We start from the raw sequence: 21,824 nt of genomic DNA, 5'->3' as shown, positions 1-21,824 counted from the left end.
TGAAGTGCACCGCAGAGCCTTAAGTTACTCGGTGGTATCAGTTGAGCTGGTGACTGATGATGGTGTGTGCGGTGCAGGCAGGCGAGACGCGAATGACACGAGGAACACAGTTGGGTACAGTTTCAGGGTTTTTACTCACAATTCCTGCGTATATGGTGGCCCACTTGGCACTGTGTCCTCCGGGGGAGGGGTCCAGCAAACTCCCAGGTAGACTGGGATGCACTTCTCCAGGACTCCCTTTTATGTGACCTTTCTTTAGGCCGTCTCACTGCACCAATCTGTATCTCTTTTGCCCTGTGCCTTCGCAAACAGTGTCCCCAAACCAGCAGCCACGGATCTTGTTGGGCGACGTGGGTCAGGCCCCGGGATCCTCTATAGCTACCTTTTCAAAGAATCAATGCGGTTGCGGCTGAGGTACTTACAGTAACCTCAGCCTCCGGCTTGCTAGCTGAGCCTGATTCTTCTTCACAAAACTTAGGGGCCAACTCCCCCACTGCGACCTGGTCCTTTCTCTTCTAGATACGGGCCCCATGGGTGGCTTCCGCACTACCCATGCCCCTAGGACCCATTCTGTCCTTCCGGAAGCTTCCTTCAGCTCTCCTCACTCCTTCTCTCTTCCCCCTGTCTGACTGACACCTCCGCTGTCCCATCACCAACTGACTCTTTCTAGAATGATCTACCTTTCACCTCAGCCTTAACTCCACCCATCAACTTTCACTGATTGGATACCCTCTCTCACACCACTTACCAAGCTCCGCCCCTTCTCTATCTTTCCCACTCACTTATCAACACCCTTTCCTAGCCAGCCTGGGATGAGGCCATCCTCCCGAAGAGTACACCCAGATGCCCTGACTGAACTGGCGTGTTTTGGGTGCAAGTGTTGGAGTCCTAGATGGTGCTCCCTCCTTACCTGAGGGTGGGATACCACACCTCTGGATGAGGTGCAGTACCTCTGTGGTGACTGGACCCTCAGGGGCGCCACACTTTCCTCTGCCGACAAGCTTTTTGAAGATGGAAATTTCATTCTCCAGCAGGACTTAGCACCTGTCCACACTGCCAAAAGTACCAATACCTGGTTTACAAACAACAGTATCAGGCTACTTTCACACTTGCGTTTTTTTGTGCTGCGTGCGCAGTGCAAACGCACATAAAAAACGCATCATGCATTTTTAATGCGTTTTCTTGTTTTTTGCGCATGGTTTTTACAAAAAAAGCATGCATTTTTAAACGCTGACGTGCGCATGACCATGCGCACGTCAGCATACCCATAGACTTTAATGTGTTTTTGGGTGAATTCCGTGCGCATTGCGCGCGCATGCGATTTTTGAGACAGGTCGGACGCACCAAAAATGCAGCAGGTTGCATTTTGTGCGCCTGGGCGCACACTACAAAAAAACGCATCCACATACAAACGCGTACAAACACATGACAATGCGCACCCATGTTAAATATAGGAAAAAAAGCATGCGTATGTATTCGCAAAAACGTAGCGCAAAAAAACGCAAGTGTGAAATCAGCCTCACTGTTTCAAAAAATCCTCCTCACGGACTAGGGAAAATCATTTAGTGTGCAAACATATAATCCCATTAAAATTGATACTTTATTTCAATAATATTAAATCACCAACCCAGTGTATAGACAGTAAAAAATATATCACAAGTAATTGTATATATAACCTGTCCAATTACCTGCAATAGCTTGCTGTCCCTTCCTGATAGTGGAGGTTGGCACCCTAAAAGATACGGTTGCTTGGTGCCCCCACTCCATGACGGCTGTCTCAGACTAGCCCTATTAGCACCTGTTATTCTACAGGTGGGAAAACAATAAGCATAGTAAAGAAATGAATGAATAGAACTTACTTAACAACAAAATAATAATAATGTTACAGGTTGTATACTAGTAACTAGATGACTCTTGTATATATAACTAGGTTAAAACAACAATACTCATTGTCATAGGGTATAATAACCCATGCCAAATACTATATAGCAGCAAGAAAAATCATATGTCCCATGCGGATAGCACACATAAATTATGGGGGCTACAAAAACACCAACGATTATAATAGTAGTCTCCCAAGACAAAAAGACATTTGACCATATAACAAGAGTAGGTCTAATGCAAGATTCACATTACAGAGTGTCAGGAGCAACAAAATTTGTTCATAATAGCTCCCAACTAGAGATGAGCGACTTTGCCTTTTTTCGGGTCAAGTCGGGTTTCATGAAAAAGTCACGCAAAAGTCGGGTCGAACACAATCGGCCGATTATCGTGAAAAGTCGAAGGCCGACTGAAACACGAAACCCAATGCAAGTCAATGGGGAAGAAAAGTCGGCAGTGAGTGGATGACAGGAAACACACCTACAGTGCCCATTTTAATGCCAAAAACATCAATTCTTATTACTTAATCTTGTCAACTTTAATTTACTTTATAATAATAGTTAGGCATTGAAAACTGGGGGTTATTTGGCTAAAGTTATGGGGGGGGTAGGGCTGGCTCCAGATTTTCGTGGACCCAGGGCCAAAGAGTGTCAATGGGCTCCTTTAACACATGCCACAATTCATGATCCTCTGATACGGCAGAGAAATAGCGGTATAGTACAATGAAAAATACTTCACTTCTTACATCACATGACTGATATCCATTTTAAATTCTCCAATAGCTCCAAAAACGGACAGTATATTACTCCATACAGTATTATGGCCACCGCATAGTGCGCTATACAGAGTAATGAGGCCCATATATTTCTCCATACAGAATCATTGGTCCCATATAATGTTCCATACAGTATATGATGAGCTCCACATAATGCTACAGTATATGTTGGTCCCCATGGATGAAGCTCTACTGTCTTATGGGCCCAAATAATGCTACATATATAATGGGCCCCATTTCTAATACTCCAGTGTATAATGGGCCCTGTAAATGCTGCTCCAGTGTCTGATGTCCACCTTTGGAATGCTCCATGAAAAAAAGTTTTTTATAGTTCCAGCACACGATGTGAAAAAATTAAGAAAAGCCTTTATTTAATCCATAATTAAAAAATGCAATTCCAGTGATGATAAAAGCATGTGTAGGCTTACGCGTTTCGGATCATATTTGACCCTTAATCATAGCATGCAGGGGGGATTGCAGACCCCTGAACCTAACAACAACAACTAGCAGTAGCCGTGGGGGGTTCCTAAGGTGCCCTAGATCCCTCGATCACAACCGGAGAACTACATAGCCTAAAGACAGAAAGGGAAGTCTAAACTGCCCCAGAGCAGACCCCAAAGCAATAGGCAGCCCCCAACATATAATGACGGTGAAGCAAGATGAAAAAACACTCACACAGATAGAAAGATAGGCTGAGCAAATGATGGGGCCCAAGCTAACTAAATAGGACAGAATAGAAAAGCTGCTGTCTGCAATCCGCCAAAACCCTCTCAAAACAAGAGCCAACAGACTGATAGGGAAAAAGGCCCTGAAGACGCTAGGCTTCAAAAAGACTATATCAGTACTCAGGTATTTTCTGAAGACAGAGCAAAAAGGAATTCAGCTCACCCATCAGGGGAAGGCAGAAATCCAGAAAAATAAGGCAAAACAAAACCAAAACACAAATGCAAAAAGCAGAGTAGAAAACTTAGCTTTTGAGGAGCAGGAATCAGACTGGTCTCCTAGAATCCCTCAGAGAAATCACCCGCAAGGCAGAAGGGCGTCGGCTGCCTTATATCCAGTCAGCAATTCCAGTCACCCAGTCATCATCATTCTGCTCAGGTGCTTTGTAGTCAGCTTCACTACCTTCCTTCACCAGAAGAGGGAGTTCATCGGACCTCAATGGTGAAGGGGAAAATGAACTCACAACAGTACCTCCCCCTTGAGGAGGGGTCACCGAACCCTCATCCACGCCACCAGGCCGATCAGGGTGAGCCCGATGAAAGGCACGCACCAATCTTTTGGCATGAATATCAGAGGCAGAGACCCAGGAATTATCCTCCTGACCATAACCCTTCCACTTAACCAAATACTGGAGTCTCCGTCTAGCCAGACGGGAATCCAGTATCTTCTCTACCTCATATTCCATGTTACCTTCAACTAATACAGGGTCCGGAGGTGCCACCCCAGGAACAACTGGTTCAACAAACCTCTTCAACAAGGACTTATGAAACACATTATGAATTTTAAATGTGACAGGAAGAGACAAACGAAAAGAGACCGGATTAATAATCTCCAAAATCTTGTACGGTCCAATAAATCTAGGCTTAAACTTAGGAGAAGCCACCTTCATAACGATATTTTTTGATGATAACCAAACCATATCAACAACCCTAAACTGGGGACCAATGGTCCTATGTCGGTTGGAAAACTGCTGGGCCTTTTCCTGGGAGAGAGACAACTTATCCACCACTTGGTCCCAGATCTGGTGCATTCTCTCCACCACAGTGTCAACACCTGGGCAGGCAGAAGGCTCCACCAGCCCTGAAGAAAATCGAGGATGAAACCCAAAGTTACAAAAAAAAGGTGACATCAAAGTGGCAGAACTAGCTCTATTATTTAAAGCAAATTCGAATGAAACCCAATCACCCTGATCAGCGGAAATAAAACATCTCAAATACGACTCCAAGGTCTGGTTTGTTCTCTCCGTCTGCCCATTGGTCTGAGGGTGAAAAGCTGAGGAGAAGGACAACTGAATTCCCAGCTTGGAACAGAAAGTCCTCCAAAATCTAGACACAAACTGAACTCCTCTGTCAGATACAATGTTCTCAGGAATCCCGTGCAGGCGAACCACCTCTTGCAAAAACAGGGGCACCAACTCAGAGGAAGATGGCAACTTAGGGAGTGGTACAAGATGAACCATCTTAGAGAACCTATCACAAATCACCCAAATAACAGTCATTCTTTGAGAGACAGGCATATCAGAGATGAAATCCATTGAAATATGGGTCCATGGCCTCCTGGGGACCGGCAAAGGCATCAATAACCCACAAGAGCGAGAAGGAGGTTTAGACCGGGAGCAAGTCCCACAGGACTGCACAAAATTCCTGACATCACGAGACAAGGCGGGCCACCAAAAAGATCGACTCACCAGATCTCTAGTACCAAAAATACCTGGATGACCAGCCAATGCAGAGCAATGAATTTCAGACATCACTCTCTTCTTCCACTGGTCAGGAACATACAACTTTCCACTGGGACAACGCTCAGGTTTGTCCTCCTGGAACTCTTCCAGAGCACGTCTCAAATCGGGCGAGATGGCAGAAAGAAATACCCCTTTGCCTAAGATGGTAGCAGGTTTGGTCACCACAGAAGAATCAGCAAAGAAGCTCCTAGAGAGGGCGTCTGCCTTGACATTCTTAGTGCCAGGAAGAAAAGAGACCACAAAATCAAAACGTGTAAAAAACAAGGCCCACCCAGCCTGTCTAGGGTTCAAGCATTTGGCCGAATCCAGGTAAATCAAATTCTTGTGGTCAGTGAGGACCACGACTTGATGTTTAGCTCCCTCCAACCAATGTCTCCACTCCTCAAATACCCATTTCATGGCTAACAGTTCCCGATTCCCCACATCATAGTTACGTTCAGATGGAGAGAACTTTCAGGAAAAGAAAGCGCAGGGATTCATTTTAGATGTTACAGGATCCTTTTGGGACAAAACAGCTCCTGCACCAATCTCAGAAGCGTCCACCTTTACCTGGAACGGGAGTGAGACATCAGGTTGCCGCAAAACCGGGGCAGAAGTGAATCTTTGCTTCAGCTCCTGAAAGGAAGAAACAGCCTCCGGAGACCAATTCAACACATCAGCACCCTTCTTAGTCAGATCAGTCAATGGCTTGGTAATACTAGAAAATTTTGCTATAAATTTCCGATAAAAATTAGCAAAACCCAAAAACTTATGGAGGGCCTTCAAAGAAGTGGGCTGAACCCAATCATAAATGGCCTGTACCTTGGCCAGGTCCATTTCAATAGTTGACGGAGACAAAATAAATCCCAAAAATGAAATCCTCTGTACCCCAAAAAGGCATTTCGATCCTTTGACATACAGGGAATTCTCCCTCAAGATCCGGAACAGAGTCCGAACATGTTCCACATGAGAATCCCAATCCTTGGAGAAGATCAAAATATCATCCAGATAGATAATCAAAAATTTAACCACAAAGTCTCGGAAAATGTCGTTCATGAAGCACTGGAAGTCAGAAGGGGCATTAGTGAGCCCAAAAGGCATCACCAGGTACTCAAAATGTCCCTCCGGAGTATTAAACGCCGTCTTCCATTCATCCCCATGCTTAATGCGGATAAGATTATACGCCCCCCTGAGGTCAAGCTTGGTAAAGCTGCAAGCACCTTTAACTCTGGAGAATAGATCCGAAATCAGGGGTAACGGATACTGATATTTAATAGTAATTTTGTTGAGGGCACGATAATCAATACAAGGCCTTAATGAACCATCCTTTTTGGCCACGAAAAAAAAACCCGGCACCTAAGGGTGAAGAGGATGGTCTAACATGACCCTTATCCAACGCCTCCTTAATATAGGATCGCATAGCCTCGTGCTCGGGTACAGATAAATTGAACAGCCGACCCTTGGGAAATTTACACCCCGGGCTCAGTTCAATTGCACAGTCACAACTCCTATGAGGAGGCAAAGACGCAGACTCATTCTCACTAAATACATCATAAAAGTCCACCAAATAGTCAGGAACATCATGCGACTGAGGAGAGGTGGAAAAAACCGGAGCCTCACTAAGGGCACACCGACAACCCCAATGCACCACAGACACAGATTTCCAATCCAAAACTAGATTATGAATTTGCAACCAGGGAAACCCAGAACAATGGTATCATGCAAATTATGCAACACCAAAAATCTGCAATTTTCTTGATGGTCTGGGGCGACCTGCATTACCACCTGGGTCCAAAACTGAGGTTTATTTTTCGCCAAAGGAGTAGCATCAATCCCCCTCAAAGGGATAAGCGTCCGCAGAGGTGTCATTGGAAATCCACAACGTTTAGCAAAATCCAAGTCCATTAGGTTCAGGGCTGCTCCCAAATCCATAAAAGCCTTGGCGGAAAATGTGGACAGGGAGCAGATCAGAGTAATTGCCAGAAGAAACTTAGGTTGAACACCACCCACAGAAAACGTGTGTGCAAAATGTTTCTCTCGTTTAGGACAGACAGAAATAATATGCGAGGCATCTCCACAAAAAAAGCAGCTTATTACGCTTTCTGAACTCCTGACGTTGCTCCCTGGACAAAACTCTATCACATTGCATAGGTTCAGACACTTGTTCAACAGGTGGCAACACCTCTCGTGCAGTCCGGCGTTCACGTAAACGCCGATCAACCTGAATGGCTAATGACATAGAATCGTCAAGACCAGAGGGAACAGGAAATCCCACCATAGTATCTTTTACGACTTCTGACAAACCCTTCTGAAAGAGAGCTGTCAAGGCATTATCATTCCAGGTAGTAAGGACTGCCCACTTTTGGAATTTTTGACAGTACAATTCTGCAGAATCTCGACCCTGGCTCAATGCCAACAGGGTCTTTTCAGCCTGATCAATAGCATTAGGTTCGTCATACAACAACCTCAAGGCTTGAAAAAATGCGTTCACATTAGTCAGAATAGGATCATCTGGTTTCAAAGAAAACGCCCAATCCTGGGGATCGCCACTCAGCAAAGAGATGATAATTTTAACCTGCTGCGCGGAGCTCCCTGACGAGTTAGGCTTCAAGGCAAAAAATAATTTACAATTATTTTTGAAATTCAAAAATTTAGACCGATCCCCAAAAAACACATCAGGAGTAGGGATCTTTGGTTCAGCAGCATGTGAATGAGCAAGGTAGGCGGAAATTCCCCGCACTTCCGCAGCGAGCTGCTCCACACGATCAGACAATTGTTTTATCTCCATTGAGAGAAAAAAAATTCCCCCTACGGCCTCAGAGATATAGAGGAAAAAATATACACACCTTTTTTTTTTTTTTTTTTTTTTTTTTTACAATTCTTTCCTGCTATTGAGTACCCTAGGATCTGCGGTATGTCGGGTGATTCTGTTATGAATGAGTCACCGTAGGAGGCAAAAACAGAAATACTAGCTAAGTCCAGAAAACCAAAGAAGTTGGCAGCTATCGGATTGCAGACCCCTGAACCTAACAACAACAACTAGCAGTAGCCGTGGGGACCCCTTGATCACAGCCGGAGAACTACATAGCCTAAAGACAGAAAGGGAAATGTAAACTGCCCCAGAGCAGACCCCAAAGCAATAGGCAGCCCCCAACATATAATGACGGTGAAGCAAGATGAAAAAACACTCACACAGATAGAAAGATAGGCTGAGCAAATGATGGGGCCCAAGCTAACTAAATAGGACAGAATAGAAAAGCTGCTGTCTGCAATCCACCAAGACCCTCTCAAAACAAGAGCCAACAGACTGATAGGGAAAAAGGCCCTGAAGATGCTAGGCTTCAAAAAGACTATATCAGTACTCAGGTATTTTCTGAAGACAGAGCAAAAAGGAATTCAGCTCACCCAGCAGGGGAAGGCAGAAATCCAGAAAAACAAGGCAAAACAAAACCAAAACACAAATGCAAAAAGCAGAGCAGAAAACTTAGCTTTGGAGGAGCAGGAATCAGACTGGTCTCCTAGAATCCCTCAGAGAAATCACCCGCAAGGCAGAAGGGTGTCGGCTGCCTTATATCCAGTCAGCAATTCCAGTCACCCAGTCATCATCATTCTGCTCAGGTGCTTTGTAATCAGCCTCACTACCTTCCTTCACCAGAAGAGGGAGTTTATCAGACCTCAATGGTGAAAGGGAAGATGAGCTCACAACAGGGCCCACTCATTGGCGACGGCACTGGCACAGGGCCCCTCATAGTACGGCGGTGTGTGTGACGGCGGGTGGGCCCTCCGGCAGAGACACTTTTGCGTACTATGAGGTGCCCTGTGCCAGTGCCGTCGCCCATGAGTATGCCCCCCACCTGCTCAAGGAACCTGCACTTTCATCTGCACCTTCCTCTTTGTCACTGTGTAAGGTGGTATAGTATGCGGGAAGGGGAACCTGAGTTTCATCAGGGTCAGATTCTGGCTGTGTAGAGTGCGAGGGGAATGTAGTGGTCTGGGTCAATGTGCCAGCAGAATCATCTAGCAGTGGCTGGGCATGAGTGCACTTGTGGCGCCCCCAGGAGTACAGTCGCCACAGTGGCATTACCTTCCTCCTAGGGAGTGTGATGGCATGCTTGGGAGCAACGAAGGATCTCTCTAGCAGTTAAACCAGTACACAACACAGTTGCCACTCCAGGCCAGCAGGGAGAGCTCTGAACCTGACTGCTGAGGAGCTGCTCTCTGTGGTCGGGAGGAGGGAAGTTAGGGCAGTCTGTGAAGGGAAGGGGAAGTGTGTGGATGTGAGAAGGGGAGCTGGAGGATGAGCAGAGTTAAGGCTCACTCCTAGCTGGAGCGCATGATCCGGATTCCGGTCTCCCAGTTTGAAGGGACACTGACGGTCCTGCAGCAGAAATCGGAGGAAGTCGCAGCTGTAAATGCTTTGTTCCCAACTAAGGCTCGAAGGCCCCAGCAGCGACTTGTGTGAGCCAGTAGGAAAAGGCTACGGCTGCATGCCATACGAGAAAGTTTCAAAAGAGAGTCAACAGGGGGAACTTCAGTGAACTCAGTACTGCGAGTACCTCAGATAAGCGCTAGAACGGAAGCCACACTACCTATCTGCAGAGAGAGAATTCCTAATTTGCTTCCAGGCTGACCAATTCCTTCTCCATCTGTACTCTGGGTCCTGGACAGCACTTACCAAGTACAGGTAAAGGAACTGCACGACTGTGTCTGTCATCTTTCTCCTGCGCCAGGCGCATGGCTCTGCTACATCCTGCGCTGCACACCATCTATCAACTCTTTCATCTGCCCTGCAACTACGGCCCTACCTGTGCAGGGCTTCTACATCTTAGCTGCACCACAACACCTGTCCCAGAGAAGCGACACTGCAGCGCTGGTCAATCTGATCAGAAACCACAGGTGGCGTCACGTTTCATTCACCTATAAACATTATTCACCCCTTTGCATGGACGCCCAGGGCCACGGACCGGGTCACCACCACCGTGACACATCCCTCTGAGACACCGGCCCAGTACCGATTAACCCCACTGCCCTGGCTGGCCACCCACACTCCATGTGAGATTCATCTTGGACTGGGGAATTCACGATTTGACTTCATAACCCAGGCATGGTATGTGAGAAAGAGCTACATGGACTAATGTGAAGTGTGGCCTGCTGCATCATTCACTTTTGGTGGGGGTGAAGGACACAAGGAGAGGGGTTCTTCCTGACCAGGAGCCAGCACTTGACGACTCAGTGCTTGCTTTTTTTGAAACTTCAGAAGAGGAGGGCATATTAGCTGGAGTCTGTTTCAGCAATGTAAGCCAAAACCAGTTCCTGATGCTCCGGCTTTAAAAGCGGTTATCCTACTCCCAGAAAAGGTAGCCTTCCAGGCATTCTGGAGCCAGACCATGATGCAGGCTCAACACCTCCTGCCTTAGCTGCTATTGTGCTTTTGCCACTACCAGCAGATGCACCAGCACCATCAGTACCAGCTGACCCCCCCACACCCACGTCCGCGGCCTCTTCCACCATACTTCCAAATTTTGGAGAAAATTTACCCAAAATAACATCAGATATATGGTACTGTATCAGAAGAGTAGAGCTCTATACAGTCAAAGGATAATTGTCAATCTCCCTATATATTTCATGAGTCACACATAGACGCTCACAGGCTCAGTATGGATTAGTCAAGAATATCGATAATAATAAATGCCCTAAGCAGCTTCCGGTTGTAACAACTTCCGTCCAGTTGTAACCGGTGACGTCACCGCACACCTCTTTCCATGTTAACCCTCAACACACACACTCCTCTCACCTTTCACCATCTCCACTCACGTCCACTCACTCTTTCACTCCACATACGACCCTTTCTCTCACTCCGTCTCTCATACTCACGCCGTCATCGCCGCTGATCCATGATCCCCGACATCTTCTTCCGCCGGCGCCGTCCTGGATCCAGACGTCCTCCACGCCGGCGACATGCTCTTGCGGCGACGCCATTTTTGATCGTCAAAATCCCGCGATACTGAAGATGGCGTTGCCGCAAGAACATGTCGCCGGCGTGGAGGACGTCGGGATCCAAAATGGCGTCGGCGAAATCTCGCGAGATTTCGCCGACGCCATTTTGGATCCCGACGGCATCCTCGCCGGCGACATGTTCCTGCGGCGACGCTATTTTGGATTGGCGAAATCCCGCGATACTCAAGATGGCGTCACCGCAAGAACATGTCGCCGGCGAGGACGACGTCGGGATCCAAAATGGCGTCGGCGAAAACTCGCGAGATTTCGCCGACGCCATTTTGGATCCTGACGTCGTCCACGCCGGCGACATGTTCTTCCGGCGACGCCATCTTGAGTATCGCGGGATTTCATGATACTCAAGATGGCGTCGCCGCAAGAACATGTCACCGGCGTGGACAACGTCTGGATCCAGGATGGCGCCGGCGGAAGAAGATGTCGGGGATTGTTGAGCAGCGGCGATGACGGCGTGAGTATGAGAGACGGAGTAAGAGAAGGGGTTGTATGTGGAGTGAAAGAGTGAGTGGAGATGGTGAAAGGTGAAAGGAGTGTGTGTGTTGAGGGTTAACATGGCAAGAGGTGTGATGCTATCGCATCCTCCCGATGCGATAGCATCGGGCCATAATCTAGTAAAAAGTAGAAAAAGGGTACAGTATCATCAGATAGCAGGTATATATAGTATAGTTTAAACATTCTAAATATCCGTATATATTTCAGGAGGCAGACACAGACGCTCTCAGGCTCAGTATGGATTACAACACAATATAAAAAGCCGTAAAACTGTAATGGATCTGAAGCGTACAGCTGTACACAGTGTAGGGGTCATTGTCAATCTCAGTATTTATTTCCACAGTCAGAAACAGACTCTCACTTGGTCAGTTTGGATTAGACCAGAATATAAAAAGCAGTAAATGGGTAATGTATCACAAGCGTAGAGCTGTATACAGTGTTGGGGTAATTTTTAAATCTACATATAAATTGCAGGAGTAACCCACAGACTCTCACACGCTCAGGATGGATCACACCACAATATAAAAAGATCCGCAAGAAATAATCACACATGTGGGCCAATGTTCCAGGTATCAATGATACACTTAGAATGGTGGGTGGAGGAGGACTTCCTGGCAGAAAGAGTACAGTATCACCAGATACCAGGTATATATAGCATAGTTTAAACATTAAAAATGTACATCTAAATATCAGGAGTAGTGTTGAGCCACCCCGCTAGTGTTCGAGTTCGGTTCGGTTCGTCGAACAGGAGGCAAGTTCGTCGAATGTTCGTCGAACGTTAGACGAACACCGTCGAACCCCATTGAAAACAATGGCAGGCAAACACAAACACATACAAACACATAGAAAACAATTACAAAACACCTTAAAAGGTGTCCCAAAGCAGACAAAATGCTCAGAAGACACAAATAACATATGGAAAAGGGCAACTACATATAGAAAAGAGGTGGAGGAGTAAAAGGAGGAGGAGGAGACACAGATATAGGCATGTCATGCCCTTATAAAGTCAAGAAAGGCTGGAATAAAAATCTAAAATAAAAAAAAATCTAAAATTCTAAAATCGAAGATGATGATATACCGTCAGACTTCCCACCATAAATTATGCCAACTGCCAATCGGGCAGCGTTATTCCCACAACCCTCCGAACAGCGTCCATGAAGGCAAAGTGTTTGGTTTCCGGGGGCAGTATGGTTGCAAAGCTGAACCTTAAAGGAATATCCAGAAGGGCACCACCAGGAGTGGAGCCTGCGGCTTAATTGGACTCCACACGGGCAACCTCAACCATGCCAGCCACGGAAAGGATGGACAGGTTGCAAGCTTTGTCGATTCTGTGGGTGGTGGTGCATGGCCATTTTTAGTTGTGCTAGCGATTTGTCAGCTTAATTCCATTAACGAACGAGACTCCAGCATGCCCTCGCGGTCCGCGTGCAGCTTACTAGAGGGACACGCAAGGCTCTGGCACGCGAGATCGAGCAATAACAGGTCTGTCATGACCTTACATGTCCGGGGCTGCATGCGTGCTACACTGAAAGGACCAGCGTGTGTCGCTTACAGGTGCGGATGACCCGCTGAACCCCGTTAGTGATGGGGATGTGGGATTCCAATTCTTCCCCGCGAACAAGGATTTCCCAGTAAGTGCAGGTCAACCGGAATTCCGGAATTAGGTCTAACCGGCATTACATAAAGAATGTGAAAATATTAAGTGTCCAACCACAGGTGCTGTAGCTTGCTTAACAGCTGGCCTCCTCTGCTGAGTAGCACGCAGTTCTTACATAAACAGGCGGCATAGCTTGGTTCATGGGTGGGCAACTCTGCTGAGTAGGACAGTGCTTACATAAACAGAGGGCATAGCTAGGCCCAAAGTATTCACTGGGCTAAATGGAGTTTAAAAATGGTTCTTACATAAACAGGCGGCACAGCTTGGTTCACGGGTGGGCTCCTCTGCTGAGTAGCAGACACAGTTACTAGGCCCAAAGTATTAACTGGGCTAAATGCAGTCAAAAACTGGTTCTTTCATAAACAGGCGGCATAGCTAGGTTCACGGGTGGGCTCCTCAGCTGAGTAGCAGACAGTGCTAGAAGGCCCAAAAGGATTTTCTGGACAGGATGCGGTAAAAAATTATTAGAAACACACACGGTGTAGCTCCTTGACAGGTGTACTACACCGCTGGCTACCAGACACCGCTACTATGCCATGAAACTGTCTATTAACATTGAAAACCATTATTAACGTGAAAATAAAGTTACGCTTTTGGTGAACGAACCGTTCTCGAACGGAACCTCTAACAGCCAAATTTTAAGCAAAGTGTTCGAGTTCGACGAATGGCTTGAATACTGCCCAAAACAGCTCGAATTTGAACTTGGCGAACAGGTCGACTCGAACACCGCTCATCTCTAATCAGGAGGCAGACTCAGACGGTCTCAGGCCCAGTATGGATTTGACAAGATTGTAGAAAGTTGAGAAAGGGTACAGTATCACTGGATACCAGGTATATATAGCATAGTTTAAACATTAAAAATCTCCGTGTATATTTCCAGAGTCCGACAAAGACACTCACAGCCTCAGTATGGATTAGACAAGAATCTAAAAAGTAGAAAAAGGGTAATGTATTCGAAGCGTACACTAGTATACACTGTTGGGGTATTTTTCAATCTTCATATATATTTCAGTCTCAGTAAAACAGTCCAGACTCTCCGCAAGAGGAAACGAGATGGATGCAAGTACAGACGGAAAGTCGAGTGATTGCAGAAATTTTGGAATTACTAATCACCGGAAAAACTCCCGGGAGAATTCTCAGTGGCGATGCTGAACCTCAATTACTTTGTCTTTGGAGACAGCGAAAACAGTTCATGTGAAGAAAGGTTTGCTGTATCGCAGTACCGTGGATCCCATCACCGTTACTCATCTCCATCAAATTGTGATAACAGGGAGAGATGTAGACATTGTCCTCACTCCCTATCATGATCTGTCAGGTAACTTTGGAGTGCAAAAGACAAAAGTCACAGGCCGTAGGCGATTCTATTGGATTGGCATGAGAGGACACATTTCAAAATGTGGGTAGGAATGTCACACGTCTGTGAGTAGGAAAATCGTGAATGCTCATGATAAACCACCACTGCATCTCATTGTGAGTCGACGTCCATAACAAATGGAAGCCATTGATCATCTGAAGATAGAGCCCAGCAGGACAGGGCATAGCTACGTCTTGACCATCATCTATCAGTTCACCAAATTTGCATTGGCAGTCCCAGTGAAGGATTTAATAGCCCAGACTACACAGCGGTGGAGCAGGGAGAGGTAAGTATTGCAAGTGCTGGGGCCCTGAGCAAGCAGGGGGGCCCACTCATGGGCGGCGGTACTGGCACAGGGCCCCTCATAGTATGCTGGTGTGTCTGACGGCGGGTGTGCACCCCCACTATCAGAGATACTTGATTGTACTATGAGGGACCCTGTGCCAGTGCCGTCGCCCAAGAGTGGATCCACCCACCTGTCCAGGGCAACGGCACTCGCACGGGTGCATGCGCCAGGTGGTGACCCCGGCCCTGGGGGAGAGGCAGGCCGGTTAGTGAGGTTGAAAAAATGGCATATGTTGATGTTGGACATTCAGCAGCTGCAAATGGAGGAATTGGAGAAGTCCGAGGAAGAGGAGGACAAAAGCGAGCCATTTTTCTGGCAACCTACGTGTCAGCAGGGGAAGGTTGGACAAAATCCTTTGAAATCCATGCATGGTTCATTTTAATGAAGGTTAGATCATCAACATTTTGGGTCGACAGACGGGTCCTTTTTCTGTCAGGATTGATCCAACGGCACTGAAGACTCTTTCGGATAGCACACTAGCAGCAGGGCAAGTGAACTCCTGTAAGGCATATTGTGCCAATTCAGGCCAGGTTTCCAGTTTACAGGCCCAATAGTCAAAGGGGAATGACCTGTGAGGGAGAACATCGATATAGGAGGAGAAGTAGTTTGTAACCATAGTTGACAACTGCTGTCTCCTGTCACTTTCAATCGATGCAGTATTACCAGTCGTGTGAGCGGTACTTGAAAAATCAGTCCACAACATGGTCATGAAACCCCTGTGTCCAACGTCACTTCGGCTGTGTGCACCACGAACACCTCTTCCATGTTGCCCCCTACGGCTTGTGGGAAAACCATCACCGCCGCTGTGTGCTGGGACTGCCTCAAACAAACGGTTTACCAGAGTTGCTGGTTTGTTAGCCAATATTAGCTCTATGTTCTCCTGTGGCATGATGTTTTGGAATTTGCCTTTATAGCGTGGATCCAGGATGCTGGCCAACCAGTAGTCATCGTTCATCATTCTGGCAATGCGGGGGTCCTTTTTAGGATCTGCAAGGCATAATCACACATGTGGGCCAATGTTCCCAGTGTCAATGATGCACTGTGAGTGCTGGGTGGAGGAGCACTTTCTGGCAAATCAACATCCCTCCAGTCACGCACAAACCCTGTACTGACCTTGCCACGCCAACATTTTCTCTTGCCCCTTGAGAAGCATCCTCCTCCCCTAAATAATCATCCCCTTCATCCTCCTCCTCTTCCTCTTCTTCCTCTACCTCGTCCAGGAGAGTTCCCTGAGCAGACAATGGCTGACTGTCATCAAGGCTTCCCTCCTCCTCTTCCTCCTCGGCTGCAGACGCCTGCTCCTTAATGTGCGTCAAAGTTTGCATGAGCAGACGCATAAGTGGGATGCTCATGCTTATGATGGCGTCGTCTGCGCTTACCAGCCGTGTGCATTCCTCAAAACACTGAAGGACTTTACAGAGGTCTTTCAGCTTCGACCACTGCACACCAGACAACTCCATGTCTGCCCTCAAACTGCCTGCCCGTGTATCCTCCCACAAATGCATTACAGCCTGCCTATGTTTGCACAGCCTCTGAACCATGTGCAGGGTGGAGTTCCATTTTGTTGCAACGTCGATAATTAGGCGGTGCTTGGGAAGGTGGAGCAATCGCTGCATTTTCTGCATACGACTTGAGTGTATGGGCGACCGGCGGATGTGCGAGCACAGTCTTCGCACCTTATGGAGCAGGGGTGTTAACTCCAGATAATTATTGAGGAAGCACTGCACCATCAGGTTCAAGGTGTGAGCCAGGCAAGGTATGTGTCTGAGTTTTGAAAGGGCTATGGCTGCCTCAAAATTCCAGCCGTTATCACTATCTACCTTGCCTGCCTCAAAATGTAGACTGCCCAGTAGGGTGACCACAAAAAATCGATGTCGGAATTTTGTCCGTCTGGACCCCACAAAACGATTCCCCTTTCCAGATATTGAGAGAGCCAAAATTTGAGCTCGATCAAACGACGTTAACCCGTGCCACTTGTCGCTCAAAGTTTGAAAAAATCCAAATTTTTGGCCAAAAAGCTGACATATGGAGCCATAACTCCAGAACGGTAAATAATAAAAACACGCTTAATATCTCAAAAGAAAGCTAATGTTGTTCTTCAAAATTTGTATTTTATACATAATTGTTGTTATTTTAAGTCAAACTGAGTTACAACAGCTTTTAGCCCCAAGAACGTGACCTGGTACCACTAGGAGCAATGGAGCATACTTCGTATATTTTGTTATTAAGTGATAAATTTTGTTTTTTTTTGGTATATTTTTGAGTTTAAAGTAGAAATATAACAAAAAAACAAGTAATATTGATAAGTCTAATGCCATTTTTTATTTTAAAATAAAAAAATGAGGTATATAATACATACAAAACAGACACAGAAAAGATACAGACGTAGTACCTACATGAGTTGATAATTTTACATAGTTATCTAATCTATTCTAGAGCTTTTGTTAAAGTAGTTTTTGAAACGTCAGAATATAATGTTCGGCATTTGCTTACAACTTGCAGGACATATTGCTTTTGTTCTTCATCTTTTGTCAGAAGGTCGTTAAAGTCGGTTATTAATTTAACACCACGCTCAGCCATATCATTAACTACTTTTAATGTTTTGACAATTTTCAATCCTTCTTGGAAGTCATTATTTTGAGGCCAGGTGTTTGGATTTTGTCTTAGGAAATCTGTTTTTTTATTAAATCGGTCAAAGAATGTAAATGTTTCTTTGGTAAGTAAATTTACCAATCCTCCATCAACTACCTCTTTTAATTTTTCTTTCCTAACTTTTGGATTTACAACCCTAGCATGCTCTGATGGTTCATCTGTGCTACTGCGCAATTTATTAGCCATTAACAACTTTTCATCGTCTGTAATGGTGGGATCAAAAAACGATAATCCCACCAACTCTGCATTCAAATACCACAAATGGTTCGAAAATTTGGTCATGGCTATTTCTGCAATGTCGTTGTCACATTCTTTATAGTCTAACAGACTATGCAAAATACCTAAATCTTGCTTTGGCGCAAGATGAGCTTTTGGAGCATTGAACCAAGCTTTACAATAAATTTTAACTAGGAAAACAGAAATGGCACGCACAGAACTTTCTTCTTCTTTAGACATCTTAAATTGACGACGAAAAATGAACATTTTTAAGCAGTAAATAGCCTTTGCCATCCACCTAGCGTGATGAATGGCTCCTGGAGTTCTAAAAACCACAACATTGCCGTCTAGTGATCCAACAAATACGAGAACCAACTGCAACAGTTCCTTGTAGTCATCTCTGGGGTGGCTCTCAGTTAATTTAGTCTTGAATTCAGCAGTAACATTTGCAATTACTTCTGGAGTTAGCTGCTTTTGTATTAGATTGTCACTGATACCTGTGTCGTATTTTCCTTTGTCTATCTTGGGCCACACAGTGAGGAATCTTTTGAAAATGTCTCGATGAGGTACAGTGGTTGATACCATTTTTGTGTCGAATACGCCTCTTAACACAATTTCCAAGATATGGTGACGGCAAGCTAGGTGTAGCAATTCTTTTCCTAACATTTGCTCCAATAGGGCGCATGCTCCTTTGAGTCTTCCCGTGTTCGATGCTGCAGTGTCGAAGCACATCGCCTTGACGGTGTTGGGAAGACCCCATTCCTGTAGGCATTCATATACGGCTACGGCTTGCTCTTCTCCAGAGCTGCTTGCTGTTACAGGAACTCCCAGCAGCTGTTCTTTTTCGCCATATGAAATAGCAATAGCTATTCGCTCACATTGCTCATGTTTTAAAACACCCGGTAAAAGTTTACCATCCCAATGGACAACCACGGGCTCTTTTTCAGGAATGTTTACTTTATCTAAAAATTTTTTAGTATATTGTTCTCTGAACATTTGCCTTCTAGAATGTAATAAAGTTTTCGAGACTTTGTACTCAAGAGGGTCAAGGTTTAGTGCTTCTAGAGTAGCTATTAAAATTCTCGTGGCATTTCTGTCTGATACCTTACATCGATCTAACACAATGGATAATTTCATGTTTAAAATGTCTTTAAAGCCCCTTGCAAATGAAACTTTCATCCTCTTGCTCTCAGATGGTCCTGGATCTTCTGCAGCTTCTTCAGGGATGTCCATTTCCTCCAAGCTCTCAACTTCCTGGTAGATGCTGTCCTCTTCAGTATCTTCTTCTTCTTTTCCTTCTTCGAGCTTGTCTTCATCATCCGTCTCTAAGAAGCAACAAAAGAAAGAGAAAAAAAAGACTATAAAAACTTGTCGTTTTAGCAGAATAGTAATAATACATAGGTACTAAATTACCTACTTCTAATTATCAATAGGTATTATTTTAAGAATATAAACTCAATCATAAAGATGCCAAATGATGCTCTCATGTACAATTTTCTTTCAATTATAATGAAACTATTTACTTATTTGTTTATCTACTTTTTAGAATAATAATAATAATAAAATAAACTCACCAATATCAAAAGTTTCTTCTTGGATTTGTCGGTTCATTTTTGCAAGTTCCTTTTGCGCCTTGATTTCTTCAGCTCGAGACAACTTGAGATCCACTCCAGCCATGGAACCTGGGCGGCCCTTCTGCCTCTGTTTCACGAGAAATGCCTTATCTTCTTCCAATTTCATCAGAGCCAAGGCATCTTGTTGAGCAATATCAAAGAGATCATTCAACTTTTCAACAAACTGTTTAAATTTGTTCTTGGCCGTTTCCGATGTTTTCTTCCGGTCTTTTTGAAGACTTCTCCACTCGGCGTGAAGTTTTTCCAGCTTAGTAATTGCATCTTGCTCATGTTTAGTCGGGATTCGAGCTTTCCCCCAAAAAATGAACACTTCTCGTATGGTCAGTTTTGCTGATTCTCTTACAGTTAATTTCACAGTACGTAAATTATAAAATAAAGCACATAAGACTTGACGATTTGAGGGTAGTTTACAACCGGTGATCTGGTGAATGGGATAGCCCACAAGAAATAATTTATCCTTGTTCCGGCTTTGTACACCTGATGTAAATGCCATTTCAGAGTCCAATAGGTAAATAACAGTTAACTAGAAAAACGAAACAAAATATATTACAAACTTTAATTTCAATAAAAAATGTCATTAGACTTATCAGTATTACTTGTTTTTTTGTTATATTTCTACTTTAAACTCAAAAATATACCAAAAAAAAACAAAATTTATCACTTAATAACAAAATATACGAAGTATGCTCCATTGCTCCTAGTGGTACCAGGTCACGTTCTTGGGGCTAAAAGCTGTTGTAACTCAGTTTGACTTAAAATAACAACAATTATGTATAAAATACAAATTTTGAAGAACAACATTAGCTTTCTTTTGAGATATTAAGCGTGTTTTTATTATTTACCGTTCTGGAGTTATGGCTCCATATGTCAGCTTTTTGTCCAAAAATTTGGGTTTTTTCAAACTTTGAGCAACGAGCGGCACGGGTTAACGTCGTTTGATCGAGCTCAAATTTTGGCTATCTCAATATCTGGAAAGGGGAATCGTTTTGTGGGGTCCAGACGAACAAGATTCTGATATTTTTTTCCCCCCATAAGAGATCCGGTCACCCTACTGCCCAGCCATGACTCAGTTTGTCGATGCAAGTAGTCGGCCAGTACCTCTGCGGTGTGTCTGTTGTCGCCCAAACACATCATCTTCAACACAGCCTGCTGACGCTTACCACTAGCTGTTCGACAGTGGGACACCTTGTGTGCAACACTGGCAGCTGTGGATGGAGTGCTCGTGCGACTGCACTCTGTGGACGAGCTTTCGCTTCTGGAGGAGGAGGGTCGAACGCCTACAGCCAACTGTTTCCTATACTGTGGGCTAGGCAGCACTGTCCCACCGCCGCTGTCCCCTGTGGACCCTGAATCCACCACATTAACCCAGTGCGCAGTGATGGACATGTAACGGCCCTGGCCATGCCTACTGGACCATGCATCTGTTGTGAGGTGCACCTTTCCACTCACTGATTGCTTGAGTGCATGGACAATGCGGTCTTTCACATGCAGGTGGAGGGCTGGGATGGCTTTTCGAGAAAAGAAGTGCCGACTGGGTAGGTCATAGCGTGGTACTGCGTAGGCCATGAGCTCGCGGAAAGCTTCGCTTTCAACCAACCGGTAGGGCATCATCTCTAACGAGATTAGTTTGGCAATGTGGGTGTTCAAACACATTGTATGCGGATGAGAGGATGAGTACTTTCTTGTCCTACTCAGAGTCTCTGGTAGGGTGAGCTGGACTTGAGAGCTGCATATGGTGGAACTAGCGGTGGACATGGTGGACTGAGAGAGGGTTGGTGATGGTGATGGTGTTGGTGGTCTTGCTGATGGCCTAGATTCAGTCTTTCGTAGCAATAACATTGTGATTCCCTGACTGCTTTGGCCTTGCGACGACACCTCAACATTTGCTGCTGGTGGTGGGCTAACCAGTGGGCTTAGAGTGGGGGAAGTGATGTAGCGTTGCTGACTACCTTCATTCAGGGCAGGTGCACATGTGGTACATGAGGTTTGGTAGTCCGTCCATGCTTGCAAGTGCATGGTGGTTAAATGTCTAAGCATGCAACCGGTATTCAAATTTCTCAGATTTTTCCCTCGGCTAAAGGTCTTTGCGCACTTCTTACAGATAACCTTTGCCTGATCATTAGGATTTTGTTCAAAAAAGTGCCACACTGCACTCTTCCTACTATGGAAGACATTTTGAGGCCTTTCATGCTGTGCTAATTTGACCCTCTGGCCAAGCTGTCCTGCAACTCTTTTGGTTTTTGTAAACCGTTTTTGGACTGCTACGGGCCTGCCAGATAACAGCTGTTGCGATGTCGATGCCTGCTGCGGATGCTACTCCTCCTCTTCTGAGCTATTGACAGCGGCACCCTCTTCCCCC

General features: G+C 45.5%; 2 protein-coding genes across 2 annotated transcripts in view; one reads left to right on the top strand and one right to left on the bottom strand.

Annotated features, from left to right (window-relative positions):
- Positions 1–21,824, top strand: part of VWCE (von Willebrand factor C and EGF domains) — a 260,888-nt gene that overhangs the window by 8,389 nt on the left and 230,675 nt on the right. The gene's annotated exons all lie outside the window — the stretch shown is intronic.
- On the bottom strand, positions 14,400–19,958 carry LOC141088111 (uncharacterized). Its single transcript, XM_073574058.1, has 3 exons — positions 19,406–19,958; positions 18,176–19,156; positions 14,400–14,431 (listed from the first exon to the last, which is right to left on the bottom strand). The coding sequence occupies exons 1-3, from the start codon at positions 19,956–19,958 to the stop codon at positions 14,400–14,402; spliced, it is 1,566 nt and encodes a 521-aa protein (XP_073430159.1).

Source organism: Dendrobates tinctorius, unplaced genomic scaffold (assembly GCF_039654945.1).
Source record: "Dendrobates tinctorius isolate UK_male_01 unplaced genomic scaffold, ASM3965494v1 ptg000037l, whole genome shotgun sequence".
NCBI lineage: Eukaryota > Metazoa > Chordata > Amphibia > Anura > Dendrobatidae > Dendrobates > Dendrobates tinctorius.
Note: the sequence above shows the minus strand (reverse complement) of the source record. Positions and strands in the feature narration are given on the sequence as shown.

Bases quoted from the DNA above. Each gene is read 5' to 3' on its own strand.
- LOC141088111 (XM_073574058.1), bottom strand. From the start codon at position 19,958: ATGGCATTTACATCAGGTGTACAAAGCCGGAACAAGGATAAATTATTT. The intron at 19,157-19,405 runs GTGAGTTTATTT...GTTGCTTCTTAG, and splicing joins AGAAGAAACTTTTGATATTG to AGACGGATGATGAAGACAAG. The intron at 14,432-18,175 runs GCAATGTTGTGG...CTGTCTCCAAAG, and splicing joins ATTTGTTGGATCACTAGACG to ACAAAGTAATTGAGGTTCAG.